General features: G+C 40.6%; 1 protein-coding gene across 1 annotated transcript; it reads left to right on the top strand.

Annotated features, from left to right (window-relative positions):
• Positions 1–3,624: 3,624 nt before the first annotated feature.
• Positions 3,625–17,373, top strand: LOC138593138 (G protein-activated inward rectifier potassium channel 1-like). The gene is made up of 3 exons (XM_069664006.1): positions 3,625–4,293; positions 14,097–14,313; positions 14,689–17,373. The coding sequence occupies exons 1-3, from the start codon at positions 3,625–3,627 to the stop codon at positions 15,363–15,365; spliced, it is 1,563 nt and encodes a 520-aa protein (XP_069520107.1). The 3' UTR covers positions 15,366–17,373.

The raw sequence follows: 17,373 nt of genomic DNA on the forward strand, positions 1-17,373 counted from the left end.
TAGTTCAGACTTTATTTTTGCTGTCAGGAGTTAGTTTGTGTTCCTGCTACTCTTCACGACATGCAGATGGTGTTTAATGGATTCATTTAAAAAAATGTTGAGGCACCAAATGTGTCAGAGTAGAACTGGCTATTTTGTTGCTTACATAATCATCCTTGAGAGCTTTTCTTTTTCCACTGATTCACTTTTATTTGATATTTAATGCCAGAAATATTACAAAAAGTTAAGACAGAGACTTTCTGTCTGAAAGTCACAGTGGAAGAGTCACTCAGTGCAAAAACACCCTCATGTTTAATCATTTAAAATGAATGATCTGAAGCCATGAGAACAAGGCGTGTGAGGTAGTTTTGTGCTTAATGCGATAAAGAGATAATATTGTAAGTAAGATTAAAAACGATAAAACAGTTAAGTGTGACTGTGGTGTGTTACATTTGAGTTGACTCATCAGATGACTCTGCTGCTGTCTGAATTACCTGAGAGATACAAGTAGGATGACTCATCGCGTTAATGCATCTGTTAGGTGAATCATAGCATATTTCTGATAGGAATGAAAACCACTTCAATCTGTGGCATCCATTACTGTATGAAGGTGAAAAACAACACACAGATCAGTAGACATTCTGGTTTTTTGTGTGGCCCGAGTTCAAGTCCCACATGTTGCCACCTGTCCGCTGTTATCCCCAAAGTAACCACCATCATTATTTCCAAATCCAAAACAACTTCAGCCAGAAAAAATGTTTTCCCAACCACTGCGTTTGTACACAAACCTAATACTGAACAGCTCATTGCGTGGAACGCTTCATTTCCTGTCAGCCTGGGACAAAGTCCAAATGGATTTATCCCCCTTTCAGGACGCCCTATCAGCCTCACAAGCCTTTATTTTCAGTTAATTAAAATGGCAAGTGTTGGAGTTTGAGATGATAAACAGACATTATGGAATCAACTATAGAGGAAATCACAACGTTGCTTGATATTCTACTCTGGACTACATCCATAACCTGCTTTCACAGAGGTGTTACTGCACACGTAAGAGATACAGTTTTGATCACGTCACTGCTCTCAATAGACAACAACAGCAGGGGTGTTTCCAAGGGGTGGCCTGGGGTGGCATGGCCTCCCCCTGAAATCTGATCAACTATCCCAGGTGCCACACCATAAACTATGATTGGCTATCTCTCCTGTCAGAGGCGGGACTTAAGTTCCAACCACTTAATTAGGCTCTGTTGTAACAGGCTGCAATTTAACCCGTTATGAGCAATGTAAAATAACGTTTAGCATGTTCCGAATGTTAAAGTTGCTATCACGCTAGCTAGCGCTAAAATGGTCTATGATTTGGTGGCATTGACATACAGCATATACTGACCATTTAAAGGTCAAATCTATGGAAGGAATCATCAGAGATGTAAAAAGCTATCAACTTTATTAGGCTTTTTTGTAACGGGCTGCAAGGAACTTTTGTAGGGTTTATTGGACTTTTGATGAAACATCTGCTTTTTGAGTCCTTAATAAAGAAACCTTTACACAGGATTGTAATAACTGTATAAATCTTAAGGTTTTGAACCTTTAACATAAATATGATAAGTGCAGACAAAAAAAGGTAAATAAATGTGCACACTTTTTCATCCCCCTCCTGCACCAGTGCCCCAGTTGGGCCACCCCAGTCAAAAAAATCTGGATACACCCCTGCTACCTAGTCCTGGAGCAGAAAGGCGATAATTACACATTCCAACCGTGTGAATACCTTAACAGTAAGCCATATCCATTTGTTCTGTTCAGTGACTTGTAGCAAAGGTCATGATTTGAATCCAGAGGTTCTTTTTCACCTCCTGTCTCAAAAACTAATGCAAGGAAAGGTACAGAGGAATTAAGACATGGCTATCAGACTTTACACATTTTACAGTGAGTACAGTTTTAAATTGAGTTTGAAGAAATATCTAATGGCACTCTCTAAATAGGAAATAATTAACCATGTAATCATGAAATGAAAACCTTCTTTGCAACTCTTTAATTTCATTGTCTAGTCATGTTTTAAGGCTCCTGTGAGGAGTTTTTTCGCTGGTTATGAAACAGACTGAAATAAATTCTGATGACTCTATATGAGCTTCAAAAGCAAACCAGACCATCAGCGACAAGACTGATTATTTCTTTATAATTATTTTTAATGCCTGAAACTGCAGGCAGGGGGTAGGTGCCAGATGAAGCGATTAACTGCACGCTGCCTTTGTTTACATTTTCCAAGGCAAATATTTAGAGTGAGTACATATACATGTGACTGTTAAAGAAAGCAGGATGAGATTTGTTGTTAAACACCACCACTTAAGCATTTACAGGAAAATCAGCAAAGAGATGAGAGGTACGGCTTTGTCCACAGGGGGCGCCAAAACACAAAGCGAAAGTTCCTCTGAGCAGCTTTAAGTAGGACTGTTGTCATTTTTTAAGCTTTAGCAAATGTTTTATTGACTGTATAGATATAATGTGGGTACTTGTAGCCATTGTTGTTATGATTAATAATAGTTAAACGATGTCGATTGAAAATAATTTGTCCTTTTTTGACTTTGCTTGCTGTTTGTTGTGATTTCCATAAAAAACAACAACATAATTACTAATAATATTTAGTCAGCTTACCTTGTGAGTTGAATTTTTAGTTATATAATTGTTTTTCATTATGATGTCATTGTTACATGTGTGGACTCCCAATCCCAGTCATTATCATTTAACATTTTAAAACTCTTATTATAATTAGTATTTTTGAACCAGGACGAGTTGCTACCTTGATATTTACTGTGAATCCAGATTAATAGTAAGTGAGTTGTGTTTAAAGCCGTCTCCTGAACAAATATTGTGATTTTCAAGTGTGTGATTTTATTGGCTCCATGCCACGCTTGCTTCCGGTGCAGTGACGCTAGGGGGCACCAAAGAACCGCCAACAATTACAAGCAGGATTTTATAGTAGTGTTTTCCCACAACATCGACGTTATTAGGAAAGGGGGAACTAATTCTAAATTAAGGTGTAAGCAAAGAAAAGAAAAAAGAGAAGAAAGGCTAAAAGACGTCACACGGTTGATTTAATTGTTTTCTTTCTCTGCTGCTTAAACCTGTAAAATCAGAACAAAACTCTGTGTAACTCCACATCAGCTCCCCCCACCCTCCTTGAAAGAGCAATGTGCCGCCCGTGCTGCAGTTCGCGTTGACTCTTGAAGCTGAAGTCACTCCTACCAGGACGTGTTCCTCTCCGGCAGCAGCGCGCACTGTAGCTGCTGCTTTCACACTCACAGCTTTGCTGAATGGCAGCATCTCCGTGGATCTATCAAGGACGCAGCCTTTGAATGGAGCTATTTGAATGCAGCTTTTGTTTTGAAAACCACTTTGAATGCGTCTTTTTTCTCTCTCAATGGATGAGACCTGAAAAAGTTGACTCCTGTGCGTAACGGACCGAGTCTGAATCATGCATTGCGCAGAATCTCTGCTCACTTACGATTAATTTACAGGAGAGAGGAGCATCTTCATCTCACAGGATGAGAGTCGCGCGCTGATTTCTATTGAATGGTTCTTGGAGGGGGGTGCCAAACTTGCGTAAAGAGCCGGATTCTGCACAAGTAGGCTACTTAAGGTGATTCCTAAACAATGTCAGCCATACGGAGGAAATTTGGCGAGGACTACCAGGTGGTGAACACCAACCGGAGTGTTACTTTTTCCGCCCCGGTGAAGAGGAAGAGGCAGCGGTTTGTGGAGAAGAACGGCCGCTGCAATGTCCAGCACGGTAACCTTGGCGGGGAGACCAGCAGATACATCTCTGATCTCTTCACCACGTTAGTGGATCTCAAGTGGCGCTGGAACCTTCTCATTTTCATCCTCACTTACACAGTTGCATGGCTGGTGATGGCTTCCATGTGGTGGGTGATCGCCTACATCCGCGGGGACCTGAGAAACAGCGGCCACGACTCGTCCTACACCCCGTGCGTCGCCAACGTGTACAACTTTCCCTCCGCGTTCCTCTTCTTCATCGAGACGGAGGCGACCATCGGCTACGGCTACCGCTACATCACCGAGAAGTGCCCCGAGGGTATCATCCTCTTCCTCTTCCAGTCGCTGCTGGGCTCCATCGTGGACGCCTTCCTCATCGGCTGCATGTTCATCAAGATGTCGCAGCCGAAGAAGCGCGCGGAGACGCTGATGTTCAGCCAGGACGCGGTGATCTCGCAGCGGGACGGGAAGTTGTGCCTCATGTTCCGCGTGGGGAACCTGCGGAACAGCCATATGGTGTCCGCGCAGATCAGGTGCAAACTCATCAAGGTAGGACAACATAGAAAAAAAACCTCACCACACATGTAGGCACACTTTACTTTGGCCATTATAAAAGCAGGAGCTTACTGGCAGTCGTTTAAGTTGCCCAGGAATAGCTCATTATGTTTTATGAGTGCTTACTTAGTCATGCATTGAATTTCCATTCATCTTCAGAATCGATTGCACTCCCTGAGGGTCTCTATGATTTACAGAGGCTGTTGTTTTAACATGAGATGTATTATAATGAGTGCCCATTTCCATTTACCCTCTGCAGCAGCAACTTCTTCAGAGCTTCACAGTTTCGTTTGCACTTCTCCCTCTTGATCTGCAGTGTGTGTGCGCGTGTGTGTTAGTCAGGGTCCTCACAAACGGTCCCCCCACAGTCAGCAGAATGGCTGTCAAAGGGCTGTATATCTAAGTTCAGCCTGTGCTTCATCTGTCCGCAGATGAGATGAATGGGCCCCTGGGGGACACTTGGTGGGGAAAGTAGGCTTATCGACTAAAAGATCAATTGAACCCATTCCTATACTTTCAGGGAGACAATGTGGTAAAGGCTATTTTTTTTTAGATCTAACTTGCTGGGGGACAGAATGCCACTAAGAGGAAGTAGCAAGAGGTGACAAAGATCAAGAGATTTAGTGTTTGTTAAATCACAGCATTTCTGTTATGCTACAGACATAGGTACAAAACATGGGTTTGAGCATGAGAAAGTAGGTTACAAGATATTCCGACATATTCAAACAAACGAACAAAAAAATGAAACTAAAAAAGAGAGAAAAAGTAGGTCCAGTATGATAATCTTTGAAAGAGGGGACTATGTGCCTAAACGTGCATCCTATATGTGAGTTATCTGCACGAGTGATGACTGACAGCTGCTTTGTTTCACTTTGTGCAAAAATAGCAACAACAATGCACCAAACTCCATCTCAAAAAATCCGGTATTTGGACTCTCGTGTGCCTGCGTTTCCTCACAGTAGCAGTCATACATGAATTCTGCTTTTCCTGCAGATATCTAACGAACAGCGGTGCTTTGTTGTGACAGGGAGAGTTAGTTTAGCTTGTGTCGTCCCCGCGGAGCAGCGTGGTGATCTTAAGTGACAGCTTGCTTTCTGAACCTCGAGGGAGAGTCGCCGGGAAGCTCCCATGTGTGTTAGCATCACTGTTATTGCACTGATAGGGTTAATGCTTTGTGTTGCACTCAAGGCCCAAAAAGTCTGTTTAAATCTGCTTTTGATTACAGTAAAAAGAAACTGTTAGAGGAATAAAAGTCACTCAGTTTAACACAGATTTAATAATGTATCATCGCTAATGTCTCAGCTCTCTCTAGATGGAGCTTTATTATCATTGACTCTTTAATTAACAGCCTGGAAAAGCGACGAAATATATGGCGTGCTAATCGCAACTACTCAGCTCAGTATCACAGAAGCACACATGCTGCATCATCAACTTTTCCTTTTACTCCAGAGGCCAACAGTACAGTGAGAAGGTTTAATATTCTGTACAAGTTTTCTATGACGTCTTTATTCACCTTTGGGACACGCTGTCGTGTTTGACCTTGGCTTGATTTTTCTGCACAGTGAGTGCCAATAGTGATGTAAAATATAACAGACATCTTGTAAGTAGGAGCTGTTTAGGGCGCATGGAGCCACTGCAGGTGTATTATTTAAGAATGATCCTGCAGATGATTCAGATTATGGTTTTAATTTGATCCTTTACTGCCCAGAGGAAGAGTGTAGAACTTAAAGTTTGAGCTGATCTGATTCATACGGCAGAATAAGCTGCGTCGACTGCTGCAGTACTGTTGCAGGGTGTACATTATAAAGTACTTCAGCTGCGCTGTACCTGTGTTTACCTCCAAGGTCTTTTTAAAGGAAATCAACCTGCCTGAGTGTTACACAATCAATGCAAAATAAGCTTGAGTGGGGAAAGTTTGAAGCGTTCTCATCCGTTTGTTTTTCATATTTTTTTTAGTTAATGAGAACTTGGATTTCTTTCAAAGATCAATTGATTCGATTTACGTGCGGATCCTGATCTGGGATTTGTGCCAGTGGAAGATGATCGTTTAAATGGTGATTAAATCGTCCGCAACTATTCAATGTGCTGGTGGAAGGTCAGAGACGCAGGGTTTTGCTTACTATCGGCCTAAAAGCTTCCCAGTTTATGTGCCATCGATGCTGCCCCGAGGACAAACAGCCAGCAATCAAAACGTGCAGTTTTATGAGTTTCATGGATTTTGTGGACTATCATACTGAAAGAGATTGATTTTAAGATAAACTCTTCTTCTTTTATTTGATTTTACATTAAATGTGTTATTAAAGTGGATAAAATGTCCAGGATGCCACTGCGGGACTGCTGCTGCTGAGTAGATACAATGTTCTAATGTCTCTTTTAAAGTATGTTAACTGACACAGTAATGTTTTAGAGGCCATAAAGCGACACCAGACTTCACAGCGCAGCTATTGGAGAGTAAATTGACTCTACATCACCCTGTAGTAGTATTCCTGCAGTGTGGAGACAATGGCACGGCTTCAGGTGACACATAAGCTCAAGGTCATTGTGAGGCGGGCTACCCACAAAGCTGAGTGGGGAAATGAGACGTGCTGCAGTAAATCCTAATGATGGAGCTGTGTAAACGCACGGTGACGTACTGCGATCCAGTGTCAGGGAGAGTCATAGGTTGTAAATTCTTATGGGACCAGGATACTGCAGGTTTAAGAAAAACTCAGGTAAGCACATTGTGGTGCAGTGTTTTAACTATGTTTAACTTCTTATGTCCACTTTTTAAAATGTTGTGAATAGAGCAGTGAAGTGAGAGTGAATATTTCCCCTACAGTTTGATTTCTTACAACTTCAGCACTGAGTGATCATGTCTTATTTGTCGGTTTGGCAAGTGGACAGGTTATACTACAATTCCCATGAGGCTCAGTCCCCCTTGCCCTGGAGATGAAGTCAGTCAGAGATGCGGATCTGCCATAGTTGCTGAATTGATCTGAAGCGGACCCAAAATCCCAAAATAAGTCGATTTAAGTTGCGTAAACCAAATGTGTCTGTCCACAGGGAACACAAAATTGACAGTTCAGCCCATAGGTTCTTTACAGCCAGAGTTTATGCCCCCGTTTACCATAATCACACAGCTGCCGTTTCTGTCTGACATCCAGGTCACGATGGCAAGCTCAAATGCTGTTATGTCAGAGTGCTGTGTTCCAGGTTTGCAAGTTGTATAACAGTTATGAATCCAACAACACGTTGATAATTTCAGCTACTTGAAAGATGATGGATAGTGAAAATTGGGAGGGGAAATTTGGCAAATTTTAAATCAAAACAACATGTTAACTATGTTTATACAACAGCTAAAGTTAGCATTCAACTTCTTTCTAGCTAATTTTACAGTATAATTGTGTTATGCGATACTACGACGGAGTATCAGGGCCACATTAAAGATAGAAAAATAGAGATTACGAGAAAAAAGACGCAACATTATGAGAATGAAGTCGTTATTATACAAGAATAAAGTCATAGGAGAATAAATTTGTAAAAATATGAGAATAAAGTGGTAATTTTAGACTGTTGTTAGCCTAAATATTTTAAATATCAGAAGACCAGCCAGCCACCGGCACTAAAATGAGGAACATGTGAAGTATAACAGTGAGCATCTTGTGAAGTTATGCTTGTAAATGATGCACAGGAGGATTAACACAACTTGAGCCGGAGCTGTATTTATTGAACACACCCGGTAGCATTGAAGCATAGCAGATCTCCTGCCTAGTAATCCGCAAGCAACACTAAACAGCTGCAGTATATACAGTACAGGTTTCACAAATACGACATACTTAATCTTTCGGAACATCAGCACCACTTTGTCATAACTATCAATACTCTGAAAAGTGACTCGTGATCTTAGTCTTTCAATGCAGGTGACTGGCTGCTCTTCTGATATTACTCTTCAAAATAAGATACAGGCTAACCACAGCCTAAAATTATGACTTTAATCTCGTAACATTATGACATATTTTTTTCGTAAAATTACGACTTTATTCTCGTAATATTATGACTTTTTTTCTTGTAAAATTACGACTTTATTCTCGTAATATTATGAGTTTTTTTTACGTAAAATTATAATTTTATACTTGAAATATCAAACTTTATTCTCGAAATCTATAGAGAATTTCCCCCCCTCAATGTGGCCCTAATACTCCGTCGTATGATACAAAGCAATAGGAAAATTCCTAGCTTACAGTAACATCAGTTTACTAATTGTAGAGTTAGCTATAAATTGGTTGAATGCTAATATGAGGCCGTCGAGACCTAGCTGTTGTGGGTTACTATACATTTTTCTTCACCTTAAATAATTGCTCAAGGCCTGTGCTGATTTTCACTATCAATTTTCTTTTCAGTTGCTGATCAAATGCCAGGAGGTAAAATGATTTGTCAGATTCCCACCCTGAGTGTGATGTCAGAAGGAAATGGCTGTGTGCGCCCCTGTCAAAAAGACTTTATCGAGTGCAAGACCTCTTGGCTAGGAGATAAAATGTTAAAAAAAAGACATTTAATGTATCTGCGAAGTTGATGTTGATGTAGCTGTACTCAAAAGAAAAGGGAAGACCATGTCTTCAGAGTGTGGGTTATATTTGAGACACTTTCATTATTGCAGCTACATCCTTGTGTCACAGGTCACTGAGCTGAAACACTTCAATTTGTGGCTATTATAAAAAATGAAAGCCACAAATTGTAAATTATTATTCCTAAGCAGGTGTGTGCATTTCTCTATAACTATTATGCATATTAATTTAACAAGATAACTGTCCTTGAATTTCCATTAATATTAATGCCGATTTCATTAATAAATGAAAAGAATGCAGTCGTGCGCTCACTGACCCGTGTAGCATTAGCCGAATATGATTTTTAAATGAAGAAATGTGTTTGCATCAGGTTTGCCAGCAGTGCATGTAGAGCACAAAAACAGCTCAGACAAGAGAGAAAGAAGCTGTAAACAGGAGCAACATGGAAAATGGGACCAAACAAGATGGAGGGAGAGAGTGACAGCTGGGTGGTGGTCGTCAATGTCAACAGAGGCTTGTCTCAGTAGAAGATGAGTGATAAGGGCTAATAGCAGATAGACAGGCATGGATTCGGGTTAGCTAGACAGGCAGGCAGACATGTCAGCACGACTCCACACATCTATTCTATCTCTGAAGGACAAGAAGAAAAAAAGGAGGATAGAAAAATAAGAGGCAAAAAGAAGCCAGCTAAATTAGCTTTATTGGTTCAATAGAGATTGGGAATGGCAGCTGAAATGTGAATCTACTTTCCTCTGACTTGTGCCGCTATGGTCCTGGATGTAAATGGTATAAAAGTAGGGAATCTGACAAGTCGTTAATATTTAATCACTTTAAAAAGGATCAGCAACTCATAATACCAATTCAAAGTGAACATACGGATGGACAATGGGCCATATTTCAAGTTAGAACAACATCATTAATAACCCATTAGCCACCGTCAGACAATAGGTAATGATAGCATTCTACCACTTCCTAGTTAACATAACCGTTAGCTAAAAACGTAATCATCTTTTATACTATTCTACAACACTATCAAACAGTAATGTTAGCATTCTACTACTTCCTAGTTAACATAACCGTTAGCTAAAAATGTAATTATCCTTTATACTATTCTACAACACCATCAAACTGTAATGTTAGCATTCAGTAACTTCCTAGCTAACATTACCATTAGCTAGAAATGTATGCCTTTCATATTGTATTTTACAATCGTAATATTAGCATTCAGTTACTAGCTAACATAACCATGAGCTAGATATCTACGTCTCTCTTACTGTATCTTATAACACTATCAAACAGTAGTGCTAGCATTCAGTCACTTACTAGCTAACTTTACCATTCGCTAGAAATGAATGCTTTTTATCCATCATATGACAGTAGACAGTAATATTTGCATTCAGTCACTTACTAGCTAATGTTACCGTTCACAAGAAATGAATGCCTTTTTATCCATAATATAACACTACTGAAAAGTAATGTTATTTAGTCTCCTACTAGCTAACATAACCTTATGCTAGTACGCCTTTCTTGTCCATCGTAGGCTATAACGCTATCAAACAGTAATGTTAGCTAACACGCTGTCATTTCCAAGCTAACAGAAGTTATGCTTATGAATTGGTTGAATGCTAAACGTTAACGTCAGACGCAGGCTAATGGGTAATCAAATATGTTGATTACCTTGATGGCCTGATGCTAATTGGATTTTAACTATTCATTGTCCGTACCACTTACAACCTTGAACACAACAGTATAAAATTATTACAGCATTTAAGCTTCCCACCCCTGAGTATAACAACAGAGAAAAATGGCCACCTTGGTAAATTACGCATCATGTGCAGCTCAAAGCTTCCAGCTGAACATAAATGGACATTTGCGCATACAAATATACTGTTGCAGTACACACACACTCTTTTTTCTAGCTTTCACGGCTTGCGGGGTTTTTTTTTGCATCCATTTCACATACAAAGCTGCGCACACACACACACACACACACTTTCACTACTGAGGAAGTAGCGACTCACCAGGAATAGCGCCTGCTTTCACTTAACCCGATTCTCAGGTGGCTCAGTAATTTAAGCACTCCCTTCATATCAGACCCTCTTCCAAAGGCCATTAATTTCCCCCTTGTGGCTCTGACTGTTTACAGGTAGTAAAAAAAAAGCACACAAGGCTCTCACCTTGTTTAAACCGTGCACTATAGAGAAGGTTGCTTCTTCCTCAGCAGAGGCGTAATTTTTCTGCAACACTATACACGGTTCTAGTCAAAGGAGCTGTGAACACCATCTGAAAAATAGCAGCCTTCGCTTTCATGACTAAAATGGCTTAAATATGACTTCCCAGGAAATTGGTTTCCAATTCCACCGACTTGTAGGAACATTGCTGACAAATAGGACACCTGCCTGCACTAGCTTGATGACAATTTACATTTTTAAATGAGTGGGTGAGATAAATAAATTCTGATATAAACAGTGTAGGCTTCTTGAAATGATTTCATGTGCTCATTTTACTTACCGAAAACGGAGGAAGCTTTTCAAGGAAAGATATAATCAGAAAAGCCATTGCAAAACAACATTTTTCAATGTTAAGAGATCCTGAATGTTGCCTGTTTTTTTTGGTTTTTTTTACACCAAATGTCTGAGAGATGCTGCGGATGAACTCAGCAGGAAGATTTACGGCACACAAAGTACAATTATGAGAATATCGGTATAAGAGATAACTATGCAAAAATTCTTAATATTTTAAGAGAAGATTAATACCAATCTGAATTAATATATATTTAAGGCTACAGCCAGCTGACAGGTTAAGCTAGCTTAGCATTAGGAAGTAGCTAGCCTGGCTCTGTCTGAAGATAAACATGTTTTTTTTGTATGTATTAAATAAGGTTAAACATTGTAAGTATTGAGCTTGAAAGGTGCTTATCGGTGGATTTTGGTACCTTTAATTGAAAGCCAAGCTAGCAATTTTCCCTTGTTTTGCTTCCTTGTCTTCATGCTAAGCTAAGCTAACCAGCCGCTGGCGTTGGCTTTGTTTTTATCGTACAGACACGAGAGCGGTATTGCTGTTTTCGGTCCCTGCTGGCTGCATTTTTTAAGCTACAGACAAGAAAAAAAAAGTAAACATATTAATGTGTTTAAAGACTCATCAGGTACGAAAGCAATGCACAATGGTTTGTAATACTACAGACAAAATCAATTATCGCAGAGGCAGCTGTTTTCTCAACCACTCACGATCCAGCGCGATTAGGGGACAGGAAGGATTTAGCGTCAGCAACATAGGCTCCCTGTCTGCATATTCTGGTAGCGCCCGTTATTGATACAGTATGATGGGTGACACTTTCTCTCACCAAGGCAGGCCAGGGATCTGCGGGCACAGACGTCTTCCTGTGAAATGTCACACCCTTCTGTCCTCAACATCACTGTGAATACAAATGACAGTCTGTTTGCCATCTGTGGGCCGAGTGGCTCCTCACTCAAAGGGCCAGAGAGGCTACTCTGCATACAAGTTAACACAAGCCAGAAGAAAAAAAACCATCTGAATCTTACTTAAGCGTTTTATTGTTGTCAGGGTTTTTATCTTTGCCCTTTGAGTGAAACAAACACCTTTTCCTTTGTAAATGGAAAAAGAGACGGTCAGCTGGCAAGCAAAGAGGTTTTATAAGCTCATTGAGAGCCTTCTCCCTAATCCCATGTTTTAATTTAACAGCTAAAAGAGTACTTTAATTGATTGAGCCTGGTTACCCGAGAGGAACACTAGTGCCTTCTCCATAATCTAATGATACTTGTCTTTGATGCCTGACTAACACTTGAGTTTTTAAGCACCGGACTCTAATATGCTGGCGAAGAGAGTAAGAGATTTCTGTGTCTCAATGTTGCAGCATCATGTTGTCAGGGATGTGGAAGAAGTGAGAGACCACTTTTTTCCTCTCCTTTACCGAGCATGTCTGCCTGTGGGCGCATAGCCAACAACATCAAGGTCCTAAGAACACCTTTTTAGTTGTGTTGCCTGTTCTGGATGCACTGTTCCCCTATCTATTACTATGTGCCAAAAATATGTCAAAATGTTCCTTTTCTTTGTATTCTTGGATCAAAATACTCCCATGTCTCTGCCAACAGCGTCGAGAACCTTTTGTCGTCTCATCCAGCTCTCAAAGGCAAACACATATCCCATCCTAAAAATGTCATCATAGATTTTTTGGGAGATTCAGCCACCCCCTTTCCCATTTTAGAAAACATGCAGATGTCAAGCAACTCGCGCTGAAGCAGGAAGATCAGAGCTGTGCAGTCAAAGGTGCCACCATTTTGCAGCAACTTCAACATGAACGCTGAGACTGAAGAGGAAAGCATGCTGTTAAAATTGGGGTGATGGAAGGGATATTGAAAAACTAAGATCACGGGTTTGCACTCTTTGTCCTGCTTCACGATCCACCTCCCATGTCAGGTGGAACCATGTCAAATCACACGTGAAAATTGCTTTCTCTTAGCTATTTCACGGGACCCTTAACACTGCCTCAGTAACATTCCCATTAGGGTTCCACGTGGAGAAAAATACATTGTAGTTGGAATGGGTTTTAGATGAAAAACATCCATGAATGTGGCAAATATTACCAAACAGAGATTACATACAATCATTGTAGCTGTAGCTGTGGCCTCAAAGACTGCCTACAAATCATCCTCAGGGTCATAAAACCCCGGAAGCCATGTAAATAAAACCTCCATTATTTTTATGCTAAGCTAAGCTAGCTAGCTGGCGGCTGCTGCTTTAGCTTCATATATATGGTATAAATAAGGGAGTGGTATCTTTCTATGCATCTAATTCTTTGCATGAAAATGAATAAGCCTATTTTTCAATTATATAAAACTGTTCCTTTAAATGCGGCTAATTATAAAGCACTTCCTCTTTTTAAACCACGCATCCGAATTAACGAGGTTCCAATTTTTTTGTGTTCCCATAAACGAAAACTTAATTGTTCGTACAATCAGTCAAATTCTGGTCTTGACATTAAATTGAGGCAGAAGAAAAATTATAACTTTGAGTCTGGGTTCTTATTCAAACCACATACATTTATTTAGATTTTTTATACATTTAATATTTTAGTATAATTCAGGGGTATCTTTAATCATTCATCTGTTTAAATTTTCATGACGATCTATTCAGTTGTTAATGAGGTGGCCCCCTTTGAGCAAAAGAACATTGCTGAATTATGCTATAAGTCAAAATGTAAATGTAACTCGTTCTCATCATTTGTCTCTCCAGTCTCGGCAGACCCCAGAAGGCGAGTTCCTGCCCCTGGACCAGTGTGAGCTGGACGTGGGTTTTGGGACGGGGGCGGACCAGCTCTTCTTGGTGTCGCCTCTGACCATCTGCCACGAGATCAACACCAAGAGCCCGTTCTTCGATCTGTCGCAGCGCTCACTCATGAACGAGCAGTTTGAGATTGTCGTCATCCTGGAGGGCATCGTGGAGACCACTGGTTAGATCAACTTATTTTACTTATTTTATCATTTAAACTTTAAATTATCTTCTATTTTCCTAATTATTTGTTTGATCATTATTTAGCCTGTGGCAGGGAGCATTGAAATATTTAACAGAATGTTTAATTTCATGGTCTTTAATTATTCAATGGCACAAGCTTCCCATCTCTGTCGTGTTTTTTCTTCTTCTCATATCTCTGTCTCCGTTTTTTCCCTGGAGCAATTACCCTTTTTTCATTTCTCTTCCCTGTCTGGCTCTCTGTACATTTTTCCTCCATAATGTTATAATGCTTTTAGTCATCTTATTTTTTGTCTTTTCTTGTCTGTATTTTTAATATCTCTTTACACTTATACGTCTTTTCTCTTCATCGTAGGAATGACATGCCAAGCGAGGACATCTTACACTGAAGACGAGGTCTTGTGGGGTCATCGTTTCCTCCCTGTTATGTCACTGGAGGAGGGCTTTTTCAGAGTCGACTACTCCCAGTTCCACAACACATTTGAGGTACCTACGCCCCCCTACAGTGTCAAAGAGCAGGAGGAAAAGTCTCCATTGACGTCGCCAAACCCGTTGCCTGTTGCACCCACCCCTTCCTCCCCTCCGCTGGGTAACGGAGGCCGTGGAGGCCGCAGGGAAAGGCTCCTGTCGGCAGACTACGCAGACCATGCTGAGGACCAAGCCACCAGGCTGCCCAGCAAACTCCAGCGCATGAGCTCCACCAAGGAGGAGCTCCTCTGGAGGGGGCTGAAGTCTGGGCCACCATTGCCTGGGGGGAAGGCCTCCAGCACAGGAGATCTTCCGCTTAGTATTCAGAGGCTGAGGTCCAGCTCCATCCCGGCCGCAAGGCAAGGACAGCCGGAGGAGCAGGTCCAGCTGTTGTCCTTGGATGGAGAAGCAGAGGAGGGGGGCGAGCTGGAGAAGCACAGACTGCCAGCAGCCATTAGCACCACCGCTGCTCCAACCCAAACCCCAGTCCAGATCCCCATGGTAGGGGGTCGGCCAGAGGACAACCTACCCGCCAAACTGCGCAGAATGAATGCTGACCGCTGACTTCTGCTGACCTTTAAGACATTTTAAAACTGAATCAGGCTTAATGGGCATTGCATATAAATTAAGACTACTGTGATATTTATTTTTTGCAGTATTTTACCTTAACTAACGGGCTCTCTACCAAGTTGTCCATTGCCACAAATAGAAGGACAACGCCAATAAGCCATCCATCCGCTCATACTGTGAGTCATTTTTGATAGATCACCATCTGTGCCCCCCTCTGACTTCTCACACTTCTACCCTTGTGCTTGTTTCTTTCACTTCTGTTCATAGAGTTGCATCAAAGACTTTATAATCCCAAACGACAACACTTTTTTTTTTAACTAATAAAGCACCAAAGTGGCAGTCAAGAATAAGACTGACCTTATTGACCATTGGCTAAACCCCTTCCCCAAGCAGCGATTGTCCAATCATTACTGTAACTAGACACAGCAGGTCTGCCAAGCGTTTGGATCACTAAAAGCGGCTCAATGCAATTCACTATTTGTCCCCATTCATTTTCAAAGGGACAGAAGAGAAAAGCTCCTCACAGCATGGTTGGATTCCATTAATAAAGATCATTTTTGTACTTTTTGGGATCCCCTTTTTGTAGGTCCCTGGCAACTAATATTAAGAATACCAAACAAGCGCTGCTCGGCTCAACATTACGTAAAGTGCAGGTTTGTTATTTCTGCATTATTAGCAATCAAGCTAATTGCTAGCATGCATGATGAGAGAGAAGTGGGGGACACAATTTGTGGGTCAGTGGGTCTTCTCCCCAACAGTTAGATCTGTTATTGAAAGAGTGTGGATGTTGGTGTCTTAAACCATTTCTGAAAGTGAAAAACATAAGAGAGTAAAAGTGTGAGGAATTGATTAAACTGTGCATTTATAGCCTGTGATCTTAAGCAAACTGCAACTGTTAGCATGAAAAAAAAAAGCCTGGCACATCCACTGTGTAGTAATAAGTAACATAGTCGATCCTATTCTAGTGTAAGCAGCTCTGTCCTACTCTTTGTTTGATTTGGAAGAGTATTTCAGCAACCCTATCCAACATTACCTGAGATAGTGTTTAGCTATCTAGCTAGTTAGCCAAACACATTGGTTAGTCCTCAATCTAAAATGCTATTTTCTTAAAAGTCATTTTTTAAAAAGTCTATGAGTACGTAAATTAAATATCCACAGAGTTTTGTAAAATAAAATAACTGTGATTTTTTCTCACATTTTCCCATATCATACTTAGGGACTTGAACCAGCTAGCTAACTAGCTAGCTCTCTACACTGTAGTTTCACAAAAGGTGTGTAAGCAAGACTTCTTATGTGGAACCTTAGCTTTAGCCTCATTTTTTTTAGCTCAAAGAAATAAACAGTATTTGACCATAAAGTGTACATTTTATCCACTTCAACATCCTTTTTAAAATCAGGCAGCTGGGGACATTAAAATATCAGCCAAAGACTGGTTTTCAGCTGACTCATGGAGCTAACGTTAGCTTCATTCGCTTGCTAACTTATAGCTGGCTAAATCAAGGGTTTTGCAGTCTACCTCTTGCAAAATCAAGCACCAATTCTTTATCAAATTTCGAGTGGTAAATCTCTTACTGTCTGTAAATCTGCTGCTGTTTGTAAACTGCGTGTGAGAGCGAAGACTTGACAGAGGGTTGGGGTTTAGCAAATGGTCAGTCAACCTGAAACAGGTTAAAAAAAATCAGGAATCTCTGATACACTATATTTATCTATCACTTTTACTGAATATTTGTTAATTTGAACACTCATTTGATTTGTATGTTTACTACTGTAAAATTTTAACTATTTTTACCTCTCTGCACTGTGTTCGCATTCGCCCGTTATAGGCTTGGGTGACAAAATGCCATCACAGATCAATTTTGGACTACTTCCACTTTCTCCCATCGAGAACTGAAATATTTAAACGTGAAACAAACATTTGGGAATGCAGGGATGCTGACATCAGGGGACACATGTATTATTGCTAATATAAAGATAAGTTCAACTTCATATTGCAACTGCTAAA

Source organism: Semicossyphus pulcher, unplaced genomic scaffold (assembly GCF_022749685.1).
Source record: "Semicossyphus pulcher isolate SPU_LCO1_2020_fin unplaced genomic scaffold, fSemPul1.0.p SCAF_16, whole genome shotgun sequence".
NCBI classification, from domain to species: Eukaryota; Metazoa; Chordata; class Actinopteri; order Labriformes; family Labridae; genus Semicossyphus; species Semicossyphus pulcher.

Coding starts and splice junctions, on each gene's coding strand:
- LOC138593138 (XM_069664006.1), top strand. CDS start 3,625: ATGTCAGCCATACGGAGGAAATTTGGCGAGGACTACCAGGTGGTGAAC. Junction 4,294..14,096: donor TCAGGTGCAAACTCATCAAG/GTAGGACAACAT, acceptor TTGTCTCTCCAG/TCTCGGCAGACCCCAGAAGG. Junction 14,314..14,688: donor GGGCATCGTGGAGACCACTG/GTTAGATCAACT, acceptor TCTTCATCGTAG/GAATGACATGCCAAGCGAGG.